The sequence below is a fragment of the Tenebrio molitor genome, chromosome 5 (assembly GCF_963966145.1).
Source record: "Tenebrio molitor chromosome 5, icTenMoli1.1, whole genome shotgun sequence".
Lineage (NCBI taxonomy): Eukaryota > Metazoa > Arthropoda > Insecta > Coleoptera > Tenebrionidae > Tenebrio > Tenebrio molitor.
In genome coordinates, this window is record NC_091050.1 from 5,652,026 (window position 1) to 5,670,003 (window position 17,978).

At 35.4% G+C, this 17,978-nt stretch overlaps 5 protein-coding genes across 7 annotated transcripts; 3 read left to right on the top strand and 2 right to left on the bottom strand.

The window, feature by feature from the left end:
• Positions 1 to 43: 43 nt before the first annotated feature.
• On the top strand, positions 44 to 2,083 carry LOC138130103 (T-cell activation inhibitor, mitochondrial). Its single transcript, XM_069046475.1, has 8 exons — positions 44 to 179; positions 236 to 359; positions 408 to 525; positions 594 to 1,156; positions 1,209 to 1,309; positions 1,361 to 1,504; positions 1,558 to 1,689; positions 1,737 to 2,083. Exons 1-8 carry the CDS (start codon positions 157 to 159, stop codon positions 1,969 to 1,971), a joined length of 1,440 nt encoding a protein of 479 aa, XP_068902576.1. The 5' UTR covers positions 44 to 156; the 3' UTR covers positions 1,972 to 2,083.
• Positions 2,084 to 2,836: 753 nt separating this feature from the next.
• Positions 2,837 to 6,493, top strand: l(2)37Cb (lethal (2) 37Cb). Its single transcript, XM_069046463.1, has 6 exons — positions 2,837 to 3,189; positions 3,240 to 3,559; positions 3,614 to 4,994; positions 5,221 to 5,439; positions 5,702 to 5,885; positions 5,940 to 6,493. Exons 1-6 carry the CDS (start codon positions 2,837 to 2,839, stop codon positions 6,162 to 6,164), a joined length of 2,682 nt encoding a protein of 893 aa, XP_068902564.1. The 3' UTR covers positions 6,165 to 6,493.
• Positions 6,494 to 6,561: 68 nt separating this feature from the next.
• Positions 6,562 to 10,398, bottom strand: LOC138130100 (zinc finger protein 260-like). The gene is made up of 3 exons (XM_069046471.1): positions 10,174 to 10,398; positions 9,358 to 10,095; positions 6,562 to 9,304 (listed from the first exon to the last, which is right to left on the bottom strand). Exons 1-3 carry the CDS (start codon positions 10,306 to 10,308, stop codon positions 8,681 to 8,683), a joined length of 1,497 nt encoding a protein of 498 aa, XP_068902572.1. The 5' UTR covers positions 10,309 to 10,398; the 3' UTR covers positions 6,562 to 8,680.
• A 100-nt stretch (positions 10,399 to 10,498) lies between these two features.
• LOC138130101 (zinc finger protein 180-like) lies at positions 10,499 to 12,289 on the bottom strand. Of its 3 annotated transcripts, none has more exons than XM_069046472.1 (3): positions 12,061 to 12,289; positions 11,316 to 12,005; positions 10,499 to 11,192 (listed from the first exon to the last, which is right to left on the bottom strand). In XM_069046472.1, exons 1-3 carry the CDS (start codon positions 12,193 to 12,195, stop codon positions 10,575 to 10,577), a joined length of 1,443 nt encoding a protein of 480 aa, XP_068902573.1. In that variant the 5' UTR covers positions 12,196 to 12,289; the 3' UTR covers positions 10,499 to 10,574. The 3 variants fall into 3 exon arrangements, with proteins under 3 accessions (XP_068902573.1, XP_068902575.1, XP_068902574.1); XM_069046474.1 differs by having other exon boundaries at positions 11,316 to 11,970; positions 12,061 to 12,251; XM_069046473.1 differs by having other exon boundaries at positions 11,316 to 11,998; positions 12,061 to 12,251.
• A 78-nt stretch (positions 12,290 to 12,367) lies between these two features.
• Positions 12,368 to 17,933, top strand: mib2 (mind bomb 2). Its single transcript, XM_069046462.1, has 10 exons — positions 12,368 to 12,659; positions 12,712 to 12,879; positions 13,052 to 13,223; positions 13,272 to 13,573; positions 14,723 to 14,871; positions 14,923 to 15,138; positions 15,188 to 15,362; positions 15,417 to 15,706; positions 15,765 to 16,257; positions 16,464 to 17,933. Exons 1-10 carry the CDS (start codon positions 12,602 to 12,604, stop codon positions 17,441 to 17,443), a joined length of 3,003 nt encoding a protein of 1,000 aa, XP_068902563.1. The 5' UTR covers positions 12,368 to 12,601; the 3' UTR covers positions 17,444 to 17,933.
• Positions 17,934 to 17,978: the final 45 nt, after the last annotated feature.

Below are 17,978 nucleotides of genomic sequence, written 5' to 3' on the forward strand. Positions count from 1 at the left end.
ATTCAATTGATGCCATTTGACTGATGGCTGACTGACATTAACGCGCAAGGCCAAGGCGCAACCCGCAACGCGCAAACGTCGTCGCGCAAATAACAATAACATAACCAAACATAATTGCGTCATGTAGTTTTGGTAATACATTTTTTATGGTTAAAAATGTTACATACGTTAAAATATTGGTATAATTTAACTGCACTTATTGTCACTGTCATGGACTAATTAGTTTAACTTTTAGCGGTGTACATCACAGGTTAATCACGTGCGTTAGGCATTTGACAACTACAGAAGTCTCAACGGCTTTGAGACCCTTTTATTTTAATGTTCATCCGGATTTATTTGGACAATATCCTATTCAACGGGTAACTGCGTGGTTGAGGTAGTAGAAATATGAACTGTGGTTGTTTTAGGCTATTAATGAAAATTCTCTGAAACAACTAAGTTCAATTATAGAAATGCTACAGGCTAAACGTTGGGTTAAGCCTATTGATTTACAGTTCTATTTACGCGATAAAAAATGTGAAGAAGGTAAAATGTTCGTATTATTAAAAAATAAATTACCAGATGATTGAGATGATACATAATTTTCCTGCTAGGTACATTTCGCTTGATTAAAATATACATAAGAGAGCGTGATATTCGCGAAGCAGTGCTAACAATTTTGAGAACTTGCGATTTATCCACTGAATATGTGGATAGAATTCCAAAACCCCCACCTCCCAAAGAAACTGTTCGTATCAATACCAATAACATAGATTTTTCCAAAATAAATGAAAATGATCCAGTTTTTGGCCCTATTGTTATGAGACAAAAAATTAATAATGCCAAAGAAGCGCTTAAATTAAGAAATTGGCTTAGGAAAAATTATGAAAGTGCCTTAGAAAAATTAGCAGCAAATAGACCCTTAAGAGAAGAAGTAGACCGCTTGCGTCAAGTAATTTCAAAACAGTGGAAATTAACAGATATTCGCTGGGATTGTGGATGGAATGTAACTCATTTTAGAGGATGTTTGCAAAGTTTTATGTCACTAGCGGAGCAACATCCAGACGTTATGCATTTCTTGAAAGGGCGCACTTTAGTATTTGCTCCTTTCACAGGAATTAGTTTAGAAGGACATATTATGCTAAATAGCGGTGAAGTTCGGCATAATTGGTTTGATGTAAGTAAAAAACATGATAAACAATTTATTTAATAATAATTTTCTAAACTAGCTAATTAAAAATGTTAGAAAACATGACCAAACATTATTTAGGATTCCTGGTTTTGAAAAGTCAGTGTCACAAGTCTTACGTGGAATTAAAGTAGGTAGAAGGTAAGTGACGTAGTTCTTATCAATTTAGTATTTCAATTTGGAACTTTGTAGAAAATTTATGCCAAAAATTCTGGCAGGAGAATATGAGAGAAATCTGCAACAAATCACAACTTCCCTTAGTGATTACCAAGGCAAAAGAGGATTTCCCAAGCAGTGGCCACAGTCACTAGAAGAATTTGAAATTGTAGTTGAAACGTAATAATTTATTGGTATTTTATGTATTATTTTTTAAAAATATTTATATTTAGTGAAGCTGGACCTTTAATGGTTTCCCCAACTGGTCAATTTATAGTTCCATCTTCACTACCTGGAGCCCTACTAGTAACTTTTATTACAAGTAATTTAGATGAAGCCAAGGAAAAAATGAACGTTTACAAAAAGTAAGTATAAGTATTTATATCACAGTATGTTAAAAATTTTTTTTTAGTAACAAATACGTCGAGCGCACTTTACGTCAACAGTGTATTGACGAGTTTAAACTATTTACTCTTCACAAAGACGATAACGTAACACCAGATTTAATGATCAAATGCTGCGAAAGACTTTTAGAGAAAAAATATGATTTAGCACCATATTTAACAGGAATTCATTTAAATATAGCGACTTACTATTCCGTTCTCTCAGATGGTGTCGTTTGTATCCCATGGAACTGGCAGTTGTGATTCTCGCTATATTTTAGTTGCAATTGTAAAATGTGTTTTAATAACTAACATGTTAAAAAATATTTTTTTTATAAAGTAACAAGGGGATGTTCATTTTCCTTACGTAAACGTATTTTATACCGTGCCTTTATCTGCGTGAAAAAATGCGTAGGTTTTGTATTAATTTGTTCACATAAAAACTATACGTTTAAATAACAGTTGATATTATGATATTTCGTCGTGTTATAGCCAAAACGATAACAACTTGTTTTATCGGCCTTATTTTTAGTCATTTTTAAAATGATAAATCTCAATTAAACAGTCGTTTTGTCTTAAAAACATAAATCATTTGAACAGTCACCGGCTCGAGTGTGTCTTATAATTTTGCATACAATTCACACCAGATGTCTCACTGATAACTGGAATCGCCAATAACAAGGAACGTTTTCGTCATTTCGTTAATAATCAGAGACAAGTTGTGTCTGTAATAATTACTCTTCACGTATTCGATTCATAAGCCTGTTGTTTAACATTTCATTTGATTTATGTTTAAGCATCAGCTATAAAGCTCAATGAAGCGAGAGTATAACTTTTTAGAGGAAGAATCATTTTTACGGTACTCCATACTCGACGACCCAGTCCCACAGATTTCAAATTACAACCACAGATTACAACTGTAGCCACAGCCACAGCTGTCGCTTGTTGACAGTTGATATTTATGTTTCTCCTTATATTAGGTTATGTTTACTTCATAAAGTAAAAGGAAATCAATTTGATAAAGAATAATAGTTTTGACTGTTTCAAAAGCGCTTTTAGTTAAATGTAGGTGACAAAATTCAAGACTTACCTGATACACATTTTGCTAGTTGAATCTGTAACGGCAAAGATGAGTAAAAAAGAAAAAAAGGGACGTAAGCGTTACGAATCGAGTTCCGATTCCGAATCCATCGACAGTGAAGAAGAAGCACGACGCAAAGATCTCCAAGAACGTGATGAATTTGCCAGCAGACTTAAAAAACGCGATGAAACTAAAACTAGAAACATTGTCCAAGCCTCTGATCGGAGGGCTTATGAGGAAGCTGCCAAAAGACTCAAAATGGAAAATGAAGATCGAGAAAAGATGATTCCGATGCTGAGAGTACATTCAAGGCGGAAATATTTAGAAAAACGTAAAGAAGACAAGATTGCAGAACTCGAGGAAGATATTGCAGATGATGAATATCTCTTTGAGGATGAAATGTTTGTTTTAACAATTATTTTGATTATTGATTAACAAATTGTTATTTTAGCTTAACTGAACGCGAGCGGAAGGAGCGAAAACGTAAAAAGGAACTGTTAAGATTGGCGCAAGAACATGAAAAAGCGCGTGAATTGGAAAGAGTGCAGCGTTACCATATGCCTAGAGATTTGGGCAAAGGATCTACAGCAGATTATGTTGAAGTTGATGATCTTGAAAAAGTGCCTCAGTCAGAACAGAAAAAATGGGAAAAGGACCAAATGGCATCAGCAGTATTTAAATTTGGTGCTAAAGATTCCTCATCAAAAAAAGATGAATATGATTTGCTTCTAGAAGATCAGATTGATTTTATTCAAGTTTTACAAATGCCAGGTGGGACCTTACAATGTAAGTTTAATAGGTCTACAGTGATTAAAAATATTTCAGGTACTAAGGAAAAAAAGGAGCCTGAACTCACTGAGAAAGAAAAAAAGAAGCTTGACATTGAAGAAACTAAAAAAAGTCTACCAGTCTATCCATTTAGAGATGATTTAATTCAGGCTGTTAGAGAGCATCAAGTTTTAATAATTGAGGGTGAAACAGGCTCAGGAAAAACTACACAAATCCCGCAATACTTGCATGAAGCTGGATTTACCCAAAACGACAAGAAAATAGGGTGCACTCAACCCAGAAGGGTGGCGGCGATGTCAGTGGCGGCACGTGTGGCGCAAGAAATGGGAGTTAAATTAGGAAATGAAGTTGGTTACGCGATTAGATTTGAAGATTGCACGTCCGAACGAACGTTAATTAAGTACATGACGGATGGTACTTTGCACCGAGAATTTTTATCAGAACCAGATTTGCAGTCTTACAGCGTGATGATAATCGACGAAGCTCACGAACGGACATTACACACAGACATTTTGTTCGGATTAGTTAAAGATATCGCGCGATTTCGGCCCGATCTGAAGTTATTAATATCGAGCGCCACTTTGGACGCTCAAAAATTTTCAGAATTTTTTGACGAGGCACCGATTTTTAGAATCCCCGGTCGCCGGTTTCCGGTTGACATTTACTACACCAAAGCACCTGAAGCCGATTATGTTGATGCATGTGTCGTGTCGGTTCTACAAATCCACGCGACCCAACCATTGGGGGATATTTTAGTTTTTCTTACTGGTCAAGACGAAATCGAAACGTGTCAAGAATTATTACAAGATCGCGTAAGGCGTCTAGGTTCTAAAGTTAAAGAACTGCTGATTTTACCTGTTTATGCGAACTTACCCAGTGACATGCAAGCGAAAATTTTTGAACCTACTCCCCCTGGTGCTAGAAAAGTCGTTTTAGCTACGAACATTGCCGAAACCTCTTTAACTATAGACAATATTATCTACGTCATAGATCCAGGGTTTGCCAAGCAAAATCATTTTAATTCCAGAACTGGAATGGAGAGTTTGATAGTCGTGCCCATCTCGAAGGCGTCGGCCAATCAGAGAGCCGGACGAGCGGGACGAGTTGCGGCGGGTAAATGTTTTCGTTTGTACACGGCGTGGTCTTACAAACATGAACTCGAAGATAATACAATACCAGAAATACAAAGAATTAATTTGGGTAACGCAGTATTGATGCTGAAAGCTTTAGGAATTAACGATTTGGTTCATTTTGATTTTCTTGACCCTCCACCTCACGAGACTCTCGTGTTGGCTTTGGAACAGTTGTATGCTCTGGGTGCACTTAATCATCACGGAGAGTTGACCAAGCTGGGACGGCGAATGGCCGAATTTCCTGTTGATCCCATGATGGCTAAAATGCTGTTGGCGTCAGAAAGGTGATTTTTTTATTATGTAAAATATGTATTTTAGACTCCATGCCTGTTCTATTACGCGCACCATCTGCCACATGCTTCACATTTTTGGGTCAGTAGTATGGCAATTATGAATTTTTACTTTGATGACAAATTTTTAAAAAGACATTGTGACTGTTTTTAATCTGACAGGTCACTTCTTTAATAAAAAACATATTTTAGCAAATCTATAGTAAGTTTTTTTTTGTAGATATAAATGTTCTGAAGAAGTAGTGACTATTGCGGCCATGCTTTCAGTTAACGGAGCAATTTTCTATAGACCCAAAGACAAAATAATTCACGCCGACACGGCAAGGAAAAATTTTAATCACATAGGAGGTGATCATTTGAGTTTACTAAATGTTTACAACCAATGGAGGGATTCAGATTATTCCACTCAGTGGTGTTACGAAAATTTTATACAGTACAGGTGAGTTGTTAATCAACAAATAACAATAATTGCAATTGTTTATTATATTACGCGATTTAATATTTATGTGACGGGATTAGTAAATTAATCTTTACGGGCGCGCTGGCACTTGTGGGACGAGTGACGTAAGGAACGAGTCTCCATAAGCCAATAAGCCCAGTAAAGATTAATTGCTAAGCGAGTTGCATACAAACTTTTATTTCCACCTTCAGCCTTTAAATTTCGTTTTTTAATTGTTATTTGTTTATAAAATATTTTATAGGTCAATGAAAAGAGCCAGAGATGTCAGAGAGCAGTTGGTGGGTTTAATGCAAAGAGTTGAAATCGATATGGTTTCAAATGTTACCGAAACCGCAGACATTAAAAAAGCCATTACTGCCGGATATTTTTATCATATCGCTCGACTATCGAAAGGAGGAAGTTATAAAACGGTTAAACATAATCAGGTAATGTAACATTATAGATATCGTCAGAAAAAAAGAACAATTGTTTTTGTTTAGAGTGTGACGATTCATCCAAACAGCGCACTGTTCGAGGATTTACCTAGATGGATTCTTTATCATGAATTAGTGTTTACTACTAAAGAATTCATGCGGCAGGTTATTGAAATTGAGAGTAAATGGCTCTTAGAAGTTGCCCCTCACTATTACAAACAAAAAGAACTAGAAGACTCGACCAATAAAAAAATGCCAAAGACTGTGGGTCGAAGTACTCGCACAGAATAAAATTTATCATTATAGTATGTCTGTAAGGGTTGATTCAATCCTGTATGTGATGGTTGTCATTGTTCTAACCTAAAGCTTGTTTGACACGATACTAAATTTTTGAGAAAATTTACTAGTAAATGAGAGAGGACCAATGAACGATCAGGATCTGACAAAGACAGACTATGATCCTGATCGTTCATTGGTCCTGTCGAGGGTCTCTCTCATTTTCTAACAAATTTACTACGAAATTTAGCATCGTGTCAAACAAGTTTTATACACTCTTTTAAGTTGTTATTTTCATTACTGTAGAGATGTAAAGTATAGACAATAAATTATTTTAAAGAGTACGTCATCATTTGTAAATTTTCTTTCAACACGTCATATCTACTCGTAAGATGGGTGTGATTAAAACATATATCCTTAATAATTTATTCGGGCCATATCGTTTACAATACATGTCCGAGGTTATAGGTACTATTTATTATTCATGCCAACCACTGGACAATAAAAGTAACATTCACTTGAACCATGAACCCATTTCTTGTAATTTGTAATAAATAGAGGCGAGATCCCGTTGTTGATTACATTTTACTTGTTCATCAATATTGCTTTTAGATGCAACGCAACACGAATTATTTACAATTCAATTGAGAAAATATTGTGTACCGTTATATCAAAGATTGTCGATAGTATCAATTATGTAACAGAGATATGGCAAACACTGGTGAACGGATCAGCGTCTTTTTTAAATACCTGTGTCTGTGACTCATCGCAACTAATTAGAGCTTCTACATTGCATAGAACAAATAAATATAACGAATAAAATATCTTTGTTAACCAATTGCGTTGAAATTTGTTATGCAATATGATCAACAAAAAAAGAGGTACCTAAGGGACGTCTATGAAACAAAAACCCCAAAAAAGTGTGGCGCAGTTTCAATCGTACTAACAGTGACGGTGGAAGAGAAGTTTTTCCTTAATTTCAATCAAAAAAGTTGTGAATGGTAAAACCTGTCATCGTTTTTTTTTCGTTCTCATTTCGGAAATATGATGCGGTAATGAGTAGTTTGTATTCTTGAATAAATTTACATAAATGTTAAAATTGAATTTTTTTCTCGTAGTCATCACATTGTTCCATACAAATGTAGGTATTATACGTATAACGTGTCTCACAAATAAGTACATTAATTTTTTAAATGGTAACAGAACTCGTTAAAAGAAACACCTAGGTATATTTAAATATGTTTTTCCCTAAACCTTGAAGTTATCCAATTAAAATTATTGAAAGATTTGGCACAAATTTCGTTACTCGGCGAAACAAATAAGGCCCACGCATTATTTACTTTGCGAATGCCGATATGCGAAGAACAAAAAACATGCAAGAAAACATTCACTTGTTTTTTGTTAACTTATGCACAGTAGCTGCGCTGCGCTCGTTACTGTAACCTAAAGTTGACTCAAGTTGCAAAAAACCAATTTGGATTTGCAACAGCAATTTTATGGCATTAGTCGTTTGAAATTACTTTAAAACTGTACTTATATGGGAAATATTCAATCCAAACTATGATTTTCAGGTCCCTTTGTGCCTTTATTTGGTTCAAAAATATTGAAAAAATGCTGTTGCAAATGACAAGTGGTTTTTTGCAACTTGAGTCGACTATATAATGATAATTGGTAAGAGTGGAAGAGAAAAAAGAGAATCATGTGAGAGATATTAAATGTTAAACAATTTTAATAATAAATATTTTAAACTGACACTAATGAATCACCCACATTTAAGACAATGACAAAATGTCTCCTAAAATTAGTGTAGGTATTAATCCGTAAAAATTATCACGAAATAATCAAAGTAATCACTAATCATTACAAGAAGTGTTCAAAGTGACCGCCGTTATTGTCAATACAATAATGGAAGCGCCGACAAAATGATTCTTCCACTCTTTCCAACATACCTCTGTTATTGCGAATTGTATCAATTGGGATCGAATATACCAAGTCCTTCATGTTCCCTCACAAGAAGTCGCACGGAAATTCTCTGAGCTTGAGGAGCACTCCCGCACGCTTCACCATTCACTACACAATATTTATGTATTCACTATTGGAAAATAAACGCGCCATTTTCACAAAATTTTAGCTTAAATCACAGAATCAACACGCAAACACCTGCCTTTTGCAGTCGGATAAAACTTACTAAACATGTAATGCTCTTGTCTCTACCTCGGCCGCGGAGCGAAAAAACTTTATTCTAAAAACATAATGTTTTGCGTCGATTTTACAAAAACTTTCATGGTCACTTTCATTGGATCAAATAACTAGAAAACAGACACCTTGTTAATTTGGGTCGGTAAAATACTGAAATGAAAACTATATTTCGAAAAAACGGTACATAACAATTTTGTTGTTCTTGATGAGATCTGTCGGTTAAAATTAATGTACCTACTTATTTCTGAGACACGTTGTGTGAGTGCTTGCAAAACTGATAGCAAGTCGGTAAAATCAATCAAAACCCTTGAAAAACATTTGATGCTTACATATTACTGCTTCCAGTGGGTTTTCATGTGCGTTCTTAATGCGCTACTCTGCACATACGCTTTATCACAAATGTCACATTTATATGGATGTTCTCCAGTGTGGATCCTTTCATGTACTTTCAGTGTAGACTTTTCACCAAATGCTTTACCACAGTGATTACATAAAAATGGTTTTTTCCCAGTATGTCTTTGCTTATGTGAATTCAAATTGCCCTTGGCAATAAAACGCTTACTGCAGATATCACAAATGTATGGTCTTTCTCCAGTATGTACTCTGACATGGACTTTTAATTCAGCTGCTGATCCACACTGTTTGCCACACTCTGAACAAACTGCATTTGAGGGTCTCCCCAGTCCTAGATGTTTCTTCTTCATGTGGTTGTTAAGATGAACTTTTGTTGAACACACTTTTGAACAAACATTACACAGAAAGTTGTTGTCAGTGTCATGAATTGCACCAAAGTGTCTTTGCATTGCCTCTTTGGTAAAGAATTGTTTATCACAACCTGAACATGAAAATGGTTTGATACCTGAGTGTTTTTTCACATGAGTTTCCAAACTTCCTGCTGTTAATAAGAACTTGCTACAAATCTTGCACTGATATTTTTTTTCTCTCACTGTGTGAATCTGAAAATTAAATTTGTAGATTTTTTTTTTGGTTTCAACCATAAACAACTTACAGCCATGTGCTGCCTTAGAATTGCTTTTGTACCAAAAAATCGCCCACAAACTTCACATTTAAAAGGTTTTTCACCTGTGTGACTCCTCATGTGATCATTTAAACTAGCTTTTGAATAAAATTTACGAGTGCAGAGCTCACATTGATATCGCCGATCATCATAATGTCTTTTCATGTGTTCTGATAGTACTTGTGACGTTTTAAAAGGTTTATCACACTTACTACAAATATAAGGTCTTGCATCATCATGAGTTTTTATGTGGCGATTATAAGAATTTGTTGAGCTGCACTGCTTATTACAAATCTTGCATAACAGATTTTGTGGAATCTTTTTTTTCACATTTGATTCATTACCTTCTTTCAGTTCTGGCACTGTTTGATCAAGAGCATCAAATAATGACACATTTAAGCACTTTTCTGTATTATTAGCAAAACTGAGGTTTTGGATATCCTCAGTTTCTTTTTTCTCATTTTTAATAACATTATCAGAAGTAGATGCTGTGAAATGTGTTGAACACTCTAGATTTGCTTCATAATTTGTATTCGTTTTTTGTGCTTCTGGCGTTTGAATATTTGTATGTGCTGTTACACTATTTGCAGAATTTTTTAATTTTCTATCCAACAACCATTTACCAATTTCGAATGATCTAACAACTTGTTGTTTAAAAACATACCATCTACTAACTTCATTCTGGCATTGATTGCAAACTAAATTAAACAATCCATTTTCTGGGGTAACCTTCAATTATGTTAAAACTGTTTTATCAATTTAACAATTTTAAATTTCCTACGGTTCTGTTCTCTTCTGTTTTCTTACCTGAACAGAAGCACATTCCAAAAGCATATCTGCCAAACCTGCTTCGTAGATCAAATTCATTTGATCTTTTTTGGTTAGACAGATCCTACAAACTTCTTCGATCTGTACGTCTTCGTATTCAATAAATGCTTCCATGATTTAGTATAAAAATTTAAAACAGGGGCACGAAATAACACCACCGCAATTTTTTGTGAATCGGGATGACGTTGAATAAAGATAGATTTATCTCAATCTCTTTGAGACAAAAAGAGATAAAAAAATGTAGTTGGTTCCGTGTATTGTTAGTTGCATCGTATTACTTTTATTTAAACACAATTCAACTCTGACGCGTTTAAAATATTTTATTTCTAATGTAAATAAATACATTTCATGTTATTATACAACTTAATAATTAAACTTTTTCATAACCCGTGGGTTTTTAGGTGGGTTTTCAAGGTACTACCCTGTGAAAAACTCTTACTACAAATATTGCACTCATATGGTTTTTCTCCTGTGTGAATTCTTTTATGAATTTTTAGGCTCGATTTAGCACCAAATGCTTTTCCACAGTTATCACAAACATAATTTTTTTCACCTGTATGGGTTCTAATGTGTGCTTCTAAACTGGTTCTAGTAACAAAACCTTTTCCACAAATATTACATGAAAATGGCCTCTCTCCAGTATGTTGACTTCTTACATGTATTTTTAGTTGTGATGTGGTAATGCACTTTTTACCACATATATTACATTCATGTTTTGGTTCCTTTTTTTCTCCAGTGTGGATACGAATGTGTTCTTGCAATGTATGTTTTGCTGTAAATGCTCTTGCACAAATATTGCAAACAAAGTCTTTTTGTTTGGTATGTTTATATTTAACATGAGATTTGAGCTGACCTGGCATTGCAAAAGTCATGCCACACTCTGAACAAGTGAATGGTTTTTCACCTGTGTGTGTTCTTGTGTGTATCTTTAACTGATAAGAATCTACAAATGACTTGCTACAAATCTGACATACAAAATTTTTATCACCAGTATGTGCCTACAAAAAAATTATATAATTAATCATGATTTAGTCATTTTCCCAAGTAGACAAAAAAAAAACACTGCCACATAAAAAATTTAAACCGGAACATTTGTTTACTTGGGAAATGAATGTGGGTACCTTTTTTATGTGATTCCTAAGCAGTAAAGCTCTAGTAAAGGTTCTTTCACAATATTCACATTTAAATGGTCTCTCCCCTGTATGAATTCTCATATGTTCTACTACATTAAAGTGTTTATAAAATCTTTTTCCACAAAGGTCACATACATATTTTCTATTGTCATAATGGCGCCTCATATGGTCATTTAATGTTTGCAACTGTTTAAAAACCTTGTTACATTTTGAACACTCATAGGTTTTTGGATCAGTATGAAATTTATTATGCTTTTTTAAATTGTTTTGTTTGGAAAAGTGCTTGCCACAAATTTCACATACAAAATCTTCATTCTTAGCACTTTCATTTTCTGTTTGAGTTGATAACTTATTGTTTAGTTGTAAATAATTCAAACCATCTTCTAATTCTGTTAAAACTGGAGACTTATTTATTTGACAGTCAACTAGAATATCAAATTGGTTGTAAACTTCACTGTTTATGGCTTTAGCACTTTCAGATTGTTCAATAAATTCATCATTTAATTTCTGAGATTTTAATTCAACCTCTTGTGTTGACTGACCCTCTTTCAATTTTTCTTTAATAAGCCAATGCCCAATTTCAAATGCTTTTACAACTTTTTGTTTGAAAACATACCATTTACTTACTTCTTTGGCACATTGGCTACAAACTAAATGTATACTATCCTGAACTGAAATCTAGCTTCCAGATTAATGAATCTGAATTTTGAATTATTTTTGATAATACTATTACCTGAATATGTGCACAATCAAACAATAAATTGTTTAAACCATCTTCAGTAATTGTTTTCATGTCATCTTTTTTCAGCAAACATATCCTACACACTTCGCTGATGTTTATATAACCATACTGACTAAAACTTTCCATATTTATAACTTATTTTTTATTTTATTATTAAAATATTTTTAGGTTATCATAACCTACACAGAAGAAATTGATTTGTAAGTACGCACTGCGCATGTCCATTCTCACAATAATCGATTCGTGCTGCCACCTGCCCAACAAAATGGTAATGAATAATCCGACTACCTGTCAAAATTTTAACAATAATAAACAACTTTCTACTTGTTAGTTGAACGATAATAACGTGAAATTGCAAAAAGTGTTTGGTTTTGAGTTCATTGTGTATTATTTAATGTAGTTACGTGTACGTGTGAAGTGATAATCTGTAAATTTCTTCTATTGTTCCAAGAGTGATGATTCAGGGGTTAATACACCCCTAAAATTTGCATGAAATAAATTACGATACCTATAAATGTATTAATCGTAAGATATGTTAACACCTGGTGTGAGAATTGTCCGTGGCCCCGACTGGTCTTGGGGAAATCAAGGTTTTTAAAAAGTGTAAAGTGTAGTTGTTGTGTTGTATAAATTTTTTTGTAGATGGTGGTGAAGGTTTTGTAGGAACTGTTTGTGAAATTGGAAAATCTGGTAGTGTAGGATCACCTGATAAAACCGTGGTTGTGCAGTGGGATAACGGGACGCGGACAAATTACAGAGTTGGATATCTGGGCAAATATGACCTTCGTGTCATTGACAATGCACAGATAGGTAAATTAATTAAAACGGCGATAATAGATCAAATTAAAAATCAGATAACATCACCGACATTTCAGGAAGTTGCTGTAATATTGCATGAATAAAAACAATAATCCTTGAAATTGATTAAAAAAATTCACAGTTAATTATTTTCAAGTGTGCAAATCATTCTTTTGTATTTTAGGAGTGAAACACCCAAATATAGTTTGTGATGGGTGCAAGAGTCAGGGCATTTGTGGCATGAAGTATAAATGTTCTGTCTGTTATGATTATGACCTCTGTTACATGTGTTACCATGGAGATAAGCATGATCTTGATCACTCTTTTAAACGTTTTGATTCAGCCACAGCGTTAGGGTAGGTGAGTCACTAATTTTTTCAGGTAACATTAAAATTTGTCTATAGGGTAGATTTACCACCGCGGCAAAACGGACGAAAATGCGAGTTAAAGGGAATATTTGTGGGGGCAAAAGTGGTAAGGGGATACAATTGGGAATGGGGTAATCAAGATGGGGGTGAAGGTAAAGTTGGGCGAGTGTTGGATATAAGAGGTTGGGATAAGGAGAGCAGTAGATCTGTGGCTAATGTCACATGGTTATCTGGTTCCACAAATGTATATCGCCTAGGACACAAAGGTGATTGTGATATTAAGTTTGTGGAATCAGCTAGTGGCGGGTTTTATTATCCAGAGCATCTTCCAATACTAGGTGAGTTTTAACATTTTTCACATGTACCTAATACTATGTCTATTTTTTCTAGTAGGCGGTTGCGGCCGTCATTTACAAAATCCTGCAACGAAATGCGACCTCTCTATTGGTTACTCTATTCCACTAACCAATAGGGAGGTCGCATTTCGTTGCAGGCACCAATAGGCAAGTCGCAACCGCCTACCAGGAAAAAATATGACTATAATAGAGAATTAAATACAATTATACTTTCATTAATTAATAAATTACATTAAAATTGAACCATTTTAATAATTGACAAGGTACATATTAACTTCGTCATACTTCTTGAGGTATTCAACCAAAAAGTTTCAAAATAGAATTTAATGTAGTTTGTGAAAAGCAATGTAATCATTATTTGTGATATTTTTTTACCAGTGGTTTTGTTTCACAAATGATTAATCATGTGTGTAGCCTTTGCGCTACAAGTTCTGTGAACTTTTAATTTTTATTAACTTATGCGTTTCCGGCTATCTAAAGTTGCCACGTAATTGTTGGTATTTTTTGGTTGTTTCAAAAACACATTTTTTTTCTTCTGAAAATCAAAACTCAAAATCTTGTAACCAGAATAATTATATAAAGCGTCGGAATTGGGTAACAATAATTCATTACGTTTGAATTTAAATTTACATTACAATGTGAGCACGCCTCAGAAATAGTTTATCGAGATTTGTAATGATTTGCTCATTATAGTCTGATTATCACTTTCAAAAAATTAACATTAATTACTTGCAAATATGTGTATTTGACCTAGATTTTTAAAATGGAAATAATAATAGCAATAGACGTTCAGATAGAACGTCAGTTTTCTGTGTGGGGTACTGATGCTAAATATAATAGTTGCTGAATAAATTTTTGTTAGAAGGAATTAAAGAAGCGACTCCACACCACCGCTAGTATTCATAATTTAAAAGCCGCATTACATCAGTTGAATGGTGTCATGGTTCGTAACCAGCTATGTTTTAGAAAGAAAAAAACTTTATAACCAATTGTGTCATTAAATTTGTTTGTTTTATGAACCATGACGTCGATTTTCGATACAGCTTACTGATCTAAAAATAAGTAATTGTAGCATTAGAACTAGAAATCACTGACATGTAAAATTTGTACATAAATAAAAATGGTGTGCAGGTCACAACATTGAGCAAGCTGTGGCCCGTCCTGCCAGATCAGGCCCACCCCCGTTTAGTGTTGGTGATAAAGTTAAAGTTGTAGTTTCTGAAGATCAGCTGAAAACTTTACAACAAGGACATGGCGGCTGGAATCCTAAAATGGCAGAAGTACGTCACAACAAAACATTTCAAGCGTCCATTATTCCCGTTTTTTTGTAGTACATAGGAAAAATCGGAAAAGTTCACAGAGTTACCGACAAGGGTGATATTAGAGTACAGTATGAAGGATGTCACAACCGATGGACTTTTAATCCTGTGACTCTGTCCAAAGTAAATTCAGTAGCAGTAGGAGATATAGTTTGTTTGAGAACTGACATCGAAAAAGTGAAAGAATTGCAAAAAGGTCACGGAGAGTGGATCGAAATAATGAAAAACGTAAAGCTACAGTCGTGCGTGTATTTTTGTCACGTCAGAAATGTTTTAGTCTTTGGGCAAATTGGGTAAGATATTGAAAATTTATTCAGACGGCGATTTGCGCGTTCAGCTGGACGGACACGCGTGGACTTTGAACCCCCAGTGTGTTAGAATAGTACCTGGAAGTGCAGCGGAACTTGCAAACACGATGCAAGCAACACAAAATCAAAGACAGGAGCCTTCAAGTTAGTGACTGTTGAAAGGTTCGCCCAGAATTTGTTAACCGTATTACTTTCTAGTGGAATGGCACCCTGCAAATCCTGCCGATAATCAGACAAACGGAGTTGCGGATCAGTTAGTGAGAGCTGCAGCTCAGGGACACTTAGAAACGGTACAAAGACTGCTAGAGGGAGTATCTCGAAACATGGTAGACATGCGAAGCGGTGGTAAAACAGCTTTGCAAGTAGCAGCTCATCAAGGACACGCAGCCGTGGTGAGACTCTTGCTCCACGCAGGAGCTTCAGTCAATGCCAGCGACAACGATGGCGACACCTGTTTGCATTATGCAGCTTTCGGAAATCAACCCGAGGTAATTCGGAAGTCGTATTTGCGGATACGTAATGAGATTGATTAAACTGTATTTTTAGGTTTTGGATCTGCTGATCAAAGCTGGTTCCGAATTGAACACTGCCAACCGCAGCGGTTGTACCGCCTTGCACATCGCAGCGCACAAACAACCAGCTCGATGCGTTCAGATTTTATTGTCAGCCAGCGCTGACCCCAATTGTACTGATCTTTACGGTGATACTGCCCTACACGATGCCATTGGAAAAGACAGTTACCAAGTGGTGGAACTTTTGTGTGCAGCTAGCGGAATCGATTTCACTCTGCGAAATAAGAGAGGGTTCAACGCCTTACACCATGCCGCCCTCAAAGGCAAGAATTTCGCCACCAGAAAACTCTTGACGCAAGCGAGACAGTTGGTCGACGTCAAGAAGGACGACGGGTTTTCGGCCTTGCACCTGGCAGCTCTGAACGGTCACAAAGAAGTTGTCGAAACGCTGGTTCACGTGGGTCAAGCGGACATTAATTTAAGGAATAATAGGAATCAAACAGCGCTTCTCCTAGCGGTCAGCCAAGGTAACATTACATTTCACGCATCCTGTTTTATCCTCTCTAGACTTAAATTCCGAATGTTGTTGTTAAAACCCGAAAAATGTGTAACTCCATCTCCCAGCAGTATTTAATAATTTAATAAATTATTGGTAGTTGCACACTTTTGGATTTCAGCGACGATATGCTTTAATATGGCTAACTAGCGTCAGTAATAATTTTGTGTTTGCCAGGCCATTGTGGAGTTATTGAGCTTTTAATCAAACTGAAGGCCAACATAAACGCCAAAGACGAAGATGAAGACACAGCTTTACATTTAGTTTTAATAAAGAAAGCTCATTTGAACGGGGAAATAAGACAGGAGGATAGTCCGGACATTTTTACCATTTACGAAAGCATAAGTCAGGTATCGGAATTTCGATTGGCGATCGCGATCGCTTGTTATCTCGTTCAGATGGGAATAGATTTAGACGCACTTAACAGTAAAGGACAATCTGCCTTGAGTCTGTTGCAAGAATCAAGTTTGCAAGAGTTGTTGAAAAGTTACAAGCCAAATTTAGACAGTAATCAAATCCAACAAAATACTCAGGAAACCCTCGGGTTAGAAACGCTCAATCTAAACGAGGCCCGTCACTCGATGGACGGTTATAACTTGACTGACAATACCCCTAAACATAGTCCAGCCAGAAATCTGAGCAACGACGAATCTAAAAGCACACGCAGAAGCAGACGCGAACAGAAAAACGATAAAATATTTGATATCGGCAGTACCTCTCAGGAAAATTCCCCGAATCACAAAAACCACTACTACCAGAACGAGATCGTTAGCAGCAAGCCGGTAGAATGTCTAGTTTGTTCGGAGTTGTCCGAGGAAAACGTGAGGTTGGAGCCGTGCAACCACAAACCCGCATGTGAAGATTGTTCGTCGCGAATGAAGAAGTGCTTACAATGTAGCTCCATCGTTCAAAAGCGCATCACAAAAGACGGCAGAGTCATTCCGGCCAAATCGAGGCAACCAAGCGCGGAAAGAATGAGATACTTGGAATGTAAAATCGCAGAAATCGAAGAAAGTCACGCGTGCAGTATTTGCATGGAAAGGAAGCGAAACGTTGTATTTCTATGCGGCCACGGGACGTGTTCTAAATGTGCTGATACGTTGAAGACGTGTCACATGTGTAGAAAAACCATCACCAAAAAAATACCTATTTATTAATCTTCCCCGATAATGACGATTTGACGGCATGCAGTAGAGGCATTCAGTTCACGTGACGTATGGTTTGCAAAGGATTACAGTTAACGTAAAAGTACATTTATATAATTTTTTTTTGAGTTATAGTTTTAGAACCATATTTACGCATGGGGTAAGCGATCCAGTTTGATGAGGTTTCCTGTAATGCTCGGCTCCATGCAGTGTTCGAATTAAGAGTTGATAAAAACACTGAACATACAAATAATAATGTTATTATAACTAAATCAAAATAAACTTAATGGGTCACATAAAATTCAGCTATTTTAGAAAAAATTTGAGAAAATATAAATTGTTTGTATGTTAAGTGTTGACATTTTTGTTACATTGTATATTTATTCCTTTGAAACTGTGATGCATTTTTTTCTCTTTATTGTAGATTAGCAGCATACAAATAAGATGTATTAATTCTTTATAAACTAGACTGAAAATAAAAAAAATCATTTCAATACTTAAACGGTGTTTTTTTTTGAGTGTTGCGTGGCGTGTCTAAAATAAATCA